Source organism: Elaeis guineensis, chromosome 13, assembly GCF_000442705.2.
Source record: "Elaeis guineensis isolate ETL-2024a chromosome 13, EG11, whole genome shotgun sequence".
NCBI classification, from domain to species: domain Eukaryota; kingdom Viridiplantae; phylum Streptophyta; class Magnoliopsida; order Arecales; family Arecaceae; genus Elaeis; species Elaeis guineensis.
The window spans coordinates 55,651,637-55,659,864 of record NC_026005.2 but is presented as its reverse complement, the minus strand read 5'-3'; the positions used below and the strand labels follow the sequence as shown (position 1 = coordinate 55,659,864).

Genomic DNA, 8,228 nt, shown 5'->3' with positions numbered 1-8,228 from the left:
AATCATACAATAACATCATGAAATGATTAGTAATACATAGCGCAACTGTTGCATTCAAATAGTAGTCCTAGCCTTCCTTATTGTCTTGTACACTCTTGGCATCTTATCCCTCTTCCATTTATTACACTCGTCATTATTGTAGGACAATGAAATACTGAAAGAAAATATCGATCATGTTAAATAAATAAGGCAAATAAATAAAATAATAACTAGAGTTCTTAATATAAAATGATAAATAATTCACCAAGATAATATCAAATGCCTTCATTATCGTAACAAAAGGCAATAACACAGTATCAAATGCTTTCAAATAAGACAACAACAATTGGCCATCTAAAAAATATCATCAATTACAGAGTGCAGTATCATAACGCAATAACACAGTATCAATATTATTCAGACAAGTACAATTAGTCAATTACAATATCCAAAAGTATCACCAATTATAGAGTACAGTATCATAAAATAATAATATAATTTTAGGATCATTCAGAAATGTATAGTTAGCCAATTATGTAATATCTAAAAGTATCATCAACTACATCATGTGGCAATAACACAGTAACAGTATCCAAAAATATCACCATAACAAAATAAGTATCAAATACAGTCGATATCCCAAAATAAGATCCCAAAATATGACCCCAAAATAAAATAAAATATCCAAGCTTATAAGGGTGCATTTGGTTACACTTTTTGATATTTGATTTTTAATTTTTTTTTAATTTTTTTGATTTTTACTATTGAGTAAAAGCAAAAAAATGAAAAGTATGTTTGGTAACTACGTTGCTATAAAGCAAAAAGCAACGTTTGAGAATGGTAGGTAAAGAGCTAGACGAAGGAGAAGGGTTTGAGAAAGGAGGGAGAAGGGAGTGGGGAGGTAAAAGCTCGACGAGGGAGAAGGATTCGAGCTCTTTACTTTTTGATTTGGTGTTTTAAATGTGGAGAAGCAAAAAAAATAGAAAAATAAATTTTGAAAAGTAAAAAATTTTTGCTTTGCATATAAAGCAATTATTTTGATTATTTTGATTTTTACTTTTTTGCTTTTTATGATGTTACCAAACACTACTTTTTGATTTTTGCTTTGTAAAAATCAAAAAGTAAAAAAAAATATTTTTTAATGGCTAACCAAATGCATCCTAAGTGATTCTCTTCGTGCATGTGCGTCGATTGTAGTCAGTCCTCGACCTAAAGTTATCCACAAGATGTCATAGGTAATAAGTATGGTGACATTTCAAAAACCAATCCTCGATCGCTTTGGTACATCTAGGTTGATAGTCAGAATAAAAAATGTATTGCTTGATCAATGAGCTATTTGGATAGGACAGAATACATCGTAATTGTTGTCTCGACACCAGTGGTATTGTCATCGAGATCATCTATATCGTCATAATCCTCATTGCCAATTGGTGCCGAACTATAAGAAAATGATAGAATAACGTTGGTGAGTACCATTTATGTTCATTCTTAGTATTCTAAAATAATTTGCTCCTTTTTCATCAAGAGGATTACAAAAGGGTCATGATAGTTTTACAGTGTAGAAAGAGCCATCATAGTATCAGAAGTAACTAACATAGTATATAAAAAATAAATGGTAGTATTAGAAGCAAGTAATGTAGTATCACAAAGAGACATCGCAGTGTCAAAAGCGAATAATGCATAATTAACAGGGGCAATGCAGTATAGTTATTTAACTAAGGAAGTATATAAATAGGACTGGATAGTGTTAGAATTATATAATGTAGTACAATAAATGAGTAATCCAGTATAGAATTCTATTTCAGATATAGTATGGAGTTGATTTTATTAGTAGTAGTATCGAGATTGACTTTCTTAGTATCAGAAAATGTTAAATCAGTACGAAATACACACAACACAGTATAATTTTATATTTTAAATCTTGTAAATAAAAGAGCTTTCTCAGTATCAGATGAATCAACTAAATATACTTCACATTTCTTAGTATCAAAATGGTAGGTGGGAGTACTTTGATGTGCCTATTTTTGGATCCTCTCTCGACTGGATTTTACTCTCTAAAATCATATCGATGATCTCCTTCTTCATTACACAGTGGATCTGATACATGCTGGTCATATTGCTATTCTCAATTAAGCTCATTTGCATCCTTTTGAAGGGCGTAAGGAACTTCACGATGATATTTTCAAGTATTATATGGCTCCATTTATGCGAAAGGATATTGTAGATGTTCGAGAACTTCATCAATTTGTTCACTCCAAAGACATGCAAGTGATGTTGTATTTGCAAATGATGGAGAGTTCAGCATTTGTACTTGCACTAACGATAGAACATGAAGCCATTGGAGTTCGGGGCGCGGGCATTGAGGGTCCGTCAAGGAGCTTTGGGATTTGATGCGGGAGCTTAGAATCGTTGCTATGTAGATATTGGGGGCTGTGGAAAGAATCACGATGGAGAGTCGCTGTGGAAGTGGTAGGAGGAGATCTTGAGAATGGAGCTTTGGTTGAAGCTGTGGTAGAGATGGGGCAGGAGCACAACTACCGGCCATCGGCCGCCGACTTGTGGAATACAAAAGGAGGGAGGAAGGAGCACAGCAGCTAGTGGAGTAGATAGGATGAAGGGCAAAATCACAGCAACCAATGGAGTAGAAAGGATGTGGAGTAGAGAAAGATGGGGGACAATGCTACCGTCGTCTCCTTCTTTTGGTGGGAAGAACGCAGTTGGGTAGGAAAAATTAGAGGCTACGGTAGTTACCTTGAGTAAGGATATAACAGTAATTTCATTTCATAGAGTAGCTATTTTTATGTATTGTTTAAAATGGAGAGTTGCTTTTATGCTAAACTTAAATGAAGAGTTTTTTTTTTACTTTAAATTCAACGGGGATTTTTTTTTAGTTCTCCTGATTAATATGAGTTCAAAATGGTTTTTTTTTTTTTTTGGCAAGACTTGAGGCAGCAATCCTCGGTTCGAGTCAGCGTATTCTAATGGTCAATTACATGATGCCGCGTCACTCTAAACGTCACCAATCTAATCCCCTCGATCCTCTGCAAGCGAAGGCCCCGCGGCCACCGTTCATGGCCACACGACATCGCCCAACCTGTGGATCCCAAGCCGTGCACCGGAGTCGGCGGCAGAAATCCCAACTCCCTAAAATTCTCTGTTTTTTGGTAACTCTCAGGTGTCATCTGACTAAAGATAAGGGGCAAATAAGCCACGAGACACGTGTGCTGCTTGTCCACGCGCTGCTCCAGCCTTTCACGTCCCTAACGGCCGCGCAAACGGCGTCCGTCCGCGATAAGCCGCATAGCCTTCATCCCTACCATCCAATCTTGATCCAATGCTCGGTCATCCTCTGTCTCGTCAACGTGTTCACACTTTTGTCAGAACTCCTGCTCCAAATGCGTTCCCATTGAACGAGTGCACCAAAACGCAAAGCGGAAATCAATTTCTGCTTTCAGACGCCACCTTTTCTCTCATTTTTCCCGGAACCTTCTGCTTTCAATCCATTATGTATATATAACCACCCTTCTCTCACCCATCTAATCCCAAACCAGAGCATCTCTTGTTCCTTCTTCATCCTTTGCACACCTTCTGGTGTCAAAAGGAATCATGGCCACCTGCGTCGAGAATTGCCGAGCCAAAGCTCCCTTCTGCAAGTTTGTAATCAACATCTCCCAGCCTGATCTCGCCAACTGTTCTAACTGCACCATCCCTGCCAACGACTCCAGCGATGCCGCCGGCGACGACGTTTGGGCCAAGATCCAAGAAGAAGCTTGGTCGGACGTCGAGGAAGAACCAGTCCTCCAGAATTACTATTTTGATCTCATCCTCTCGCACAATTCCCTCGAGTCTGCCCTCACAGCGCATCTTGCTAACAAACTAAGTCTTCCTAATCTCATGCCGACCAATAGTCTCCAAGAATTGCTATGGAGCATCGTTTCCAAGGATCCGGTGATCGGCCGGTCGGTGAGGGCCGATCTCCGGGCGGCGAGGGACCGGGATACGGCGTGCGCGAAGATGGTCCACTGCTTTATTTACTACAAAGGGTTCCTGGCGTTGCAGGCCCACCGGGTGGCGCACCGGCTGTGGGCGGAGGGGCGAGTGGCAGCTGCGCTGCTGCTGCAGAGCCGAACGTCGGAGGTGTTCGCCGTCGACATCCACCCGGGGGCGAGGATTGGGTCAGGTGTGTGGCTGGACCATGCGACTGGGGTGGTGATCGGCGAGACGGCGGTGGTCGGCGACGACGTGTCGATCCTCCACGGCGTGACGCTGGGCGGCCCCGGGAAGGAGAGAGGCGACCGGCATCCGAAGATCGGCGACGGAGTCTTGGTGGGTGCGGGCACGCAGATAATGGGGAACGTGGAGGTCGGGGAGGGGGCGAAGATCGGGGCGGGGTCGGTGGTGCTGCGGGCGGTGCCGCCAAGGACGACGGCGGTGGGGAACCCGGTGAGGCTAGTTGGTGGAAAAGGGAAGCCGGTCCGGCTTGGGAGGAGCGCGTCTTTGACCATGGACCACACCTCGTGGTCGGATTACGTCATATAAGGGCCAGGTTTGTACACGGAGCCTGTAATAAGATACGGTTTTTACAGGAGCGTTTCCAGGGTTCTTTATTTTGAAAAAGAAATGTCCCCACTTGCTAACTTGTGATCAGAGAATTTGGTATACCCTGAGTAAAATAGAAACAGTTAAAGCTAATGTAGCTATTTGTGATGATGATGTCTTGAACTCATAGTTTGTGCGTTCCATGTGCTTGCTTTGTTAATGAGTCCTACCGGCTTTGGTGGTTTGGAATTTTTGCGTTATGGCATATCCTTTAGGATATGCTTTAGATCTACGGCGCTGTTCAGGTGGGGTTTCGGTCGTATCTATTGCGTAAAAAATGATTCTAACTTTTTTTTTTTCCCTGATGTGCACTTGGACAGTATAATGGTTGAGAGATAAAAAGGAGAGTCCGGAGTGATTGGAGAGATGTGTAAGATATGATCCTGTTGCTGCCAAAATACAATCTGATCAGGACCATCGGGAGGGTATTATTGGATCCAAAGTAGTAAAAAAATGATTTATTTTGGAATCATAGATCTGCATAGAAAAGGACTAAAAATAGCTCAACGGATTGGTTTTGGTCGAATCCTCTGATGCCTAAATTAGATCGAGCTTTGGAAGAATAAGAATAAAAAAAATAAAATAAAAAATTATAGTATACAATATTATCTTGTTTTGGTCAGCTCACTTTGGTCTTCTCGGATTGGTCTTAAGATCAATTTTTAGGAGCTTTGCCTTGGGAGCTCAGCCATCTCGGCTTTCTAATGAGCTCGGCTTTCTCAATATTTTCGATCTTTTAAGGTCGATTTTCTGATGAGCTCGACTTTCTCTATCTTCTGATGAGATCGACTTGCTCGACTTTTTGATGAGGTCGGCGTTCTGATGATAATGAGGTAGGCATTCTGATGATGATGATGTCGATTTTTTCGACCTTCTGATGAAGTCAACTTGTTTTGCCTTCTGAATAGGTCAGCTTTGTCAATCTTCTGATGAGATCGATATGCTTAGTCTTCTGATGAGGTCAGTTTTCTGATGAGATCGACTTTCTTGATCTTCTAATGAGGTTAGCTTTCTGATGAGGTTGATCTTCTCAATTTTTTGATAAAGTCGACTTGTTCGACCTTCTAATGAGGTCGATTTGCTCGACCTTCTAAGGACGTCAGCCTTCTCGACCTTCTCAGATTTTTGATGATCTGTGGATCTACAAAAAGGAAAGAAAAGAGTATGATGGATACGAACTTATGAGCCTTTCATTATGAAAGCTTTGAGTTATGGAAGTCTCTTCATCTTAGAGCTTGTACCTTTTAGGTCTCTTGGTCCTATTTATATATGTGTGGAGCAAGAATTTGTTATAGTTAGAGGTGAAAACCAAGGGATGAGAAATAACTCTCTCCTTAAGAGCCATTACATTCTTTCTTTATTTGAATTAAATCTACCATAATCATCATTCTATTTTTGGATTCATCTTAATTGCAAAATATAATTTCTCAAAATTCAAATCTTTACAAAATTATTGACCATGTGTCAATCAATGATATGGAGATTGATTTATATGCCATATTAGATTCACTGATTGATGTGTTGGAAAAAAGTAGATATGTAGAGTATTGCAGCCAAGGGCTTATGGCTCGATATGTAAGGAATTGTTCACTCTGATCAATAGATCTCATGATTTTGCTCTTTAAAAGATACCTCATAAGGGAGAGAAAGTTTCATTCCATATAAGTCAGAGTTTCTCTCGACTCATAACTGATGTGAGATTAAAGATTTTCTCCTCCCACAACAATAGCCCCCCAGTTAAGGGAGAGTTTGTATGCTAGGGGTGGACCCTTTCTCTAGCATCTATTTTATTGTGGTCAAGGGTTGGATAGCTCAGATAGTTAGATCGATCTCCACTCTCATATGCGTGAGGTATTGTTCGCTTTGGCTCTAGCCATCTTGGGCTTTAGTGAGCCTTTGTAGCTTCAATGGGCCTTGGCCATTTGGAGCTTCATAGTTTTGCCTTTTAAAAAGTACCTCACGGGAGAAAGAAGGTTTCATTCCATATAAGCCAGAGTTTTTCTTCACTCACAATTGATGTGGGATTGAAGGTGCTCTCCTCCCATAATAGTAGCCCCCCTCCCTAGCACATCAATCTGTTGCTGCTGAACTCTGACAAGATTCTTGATTTGGTGCTGAGTAAGTGTGCCTTTGATCACTGTCGTAGGCAGTCAAAAATAAATCTAATTCACTACTATGTAGTTAGGATAAATCAGGATCGTATCCACAGGGATTGTGTTAATTATGGTTGACTCATTTAGTTTTAGGTCGGAGAGTAGAATAAGCATTGATTAAAAGACAACTTAAATTGATAAGAAGTAAGTAAATAAAGAGAATTAATTAAAGGTTAGATGTAAGTATGGAAGAGATTCTCAAGATCTTAACTACTTTCTTGTTAGACAGCTGGTACCTTCCTTTAACATATCTTTGCTTAGATATCTAAATAATAAAGATATAACCTATATTAGAGAGTACGGTCCGTACCCTTGGATCATATTCTATCCCTTAAAGTTATAGACTAGTTAAAATTATTTAGATAAATCAATAAATTTATGATCGATTCCAGAGCATAGCCTATCTCACTGAGCATGGATCGTATCCTTAGATTATAATCTGTCTCTGCGTAGTCATAGGCTATTCAAAAACTATGATCTCATGCAAAAAAAATAAAGACACAAGAATATAGCAAGTAAAATCAGTCTTTATTGCATATTAAAGAGAAATACAAATGATTTAAAAATAAAAAAATACTGTCAAAATGAGATTATATAGATCTTCTGCGAACGTGATGACTAGCCGGCCATGGGGATGCTTCTTGCTGAATCCTTCATCTTGAAACTCTGAGAATTTCTTTCCAACAGCTTGAGAAAGGGATCAAGAGTAAGAGAAGAGATTTTTGTGGAGAAGAGGGCTGAAGGTTGTGCGTGTGTGGAGGATGGAAGAAGGAAGGTGGAGGCAAGGGTTTTGATGGAGGAGAGAAAGAGGGAGAGAGAGGAGATGATCCCCACAAGGGGAGCGTATGTTCCTATGGAGAAGGCTTTAATGTGTATTTATAGAGAGGAGGGGCATTAGGATTTGCATGAGAGAGGGAGAGTTGTATAGCACTTTTAGAAGAGGTAAGGTGGGGATGCGGAAAGAAAGAAAAATGCATGGAATATTAGGCAACATGAAGGACTTTTAAGGAGAGAGGACTTTAGGTCCATGTGTGGATGGGGCGTTAAAAGAATTTTTGGCATGGAGTGGGTTGCGTGAATTTAGAATAAAGAGAGAAGGGATGCGAGATTGGGAGAGGAAGTTTATCATGCATGAGTTATAATCAGAAGAGATGAGTAGGTGGGGGCCGCGCATGAAAGGAAGTATTAACGTGAGAAAGGAAAGAAAGTGGGGCTGCATGGAATAAAAAGAGGAGGTGCATGGAGTTTTGTGTGTGGAGTTTGGGATTTATGAGAGAAAGAGTAGGGGCCATTGGGAATTAATGTAAGAACAGGAGCTTGGGAGAATGTGGACGTCCTGGGGTTGGGGGTGGAAAGGAAACGATGGATTTTAATTGAGAAGAAGAGAATAGTGTGAAATTATATTGGGGCACATGAGGTCTTTCTTTAATTGCTCCCAGTCAGCTTCGTCAAGCCATGTGCTGCGCCCAATGATCCCACTGCTTCTTCCATGGGTCC

The 8,228-nt window shown here is 40.3% G+C and overlaps 1 protein-coding gene across 1 annotated transcript; it reads left to right on the top strand.

The window, feature by feature from the left end:
• Positions 1-3,451: 3,451 nt before the first annotated feature.
• Positions 3,452-4,686, top strand: LOC105032796 (serine acetyltransferase 1, chloroplastic). Its single transcript, XM_010907363.4, has one exon. It carries the CDS (start codon positions 3,586-3,588, stop codon positions 4,516-4,518), a length of 933 nt encoding a protein of 310 aa, XP_010905665.1. The 5' UTR covers positions 3,452-3,585; the 3' UTR covers positions 4,519-4,686.
• Positions 4,687-8,228: the final 3,542 nt, after the last annotated feature.

Bases quoted from the DNA above. Each gene is read 5' to 3' on its own strand.
- LOC105032796 (XM_010907363.4), top strand. From the start codon at position 3,586: ATGGCCACCTGCGTCGAGAATTGCCGAGCCAAAGCTCCCTTCTGCAAG.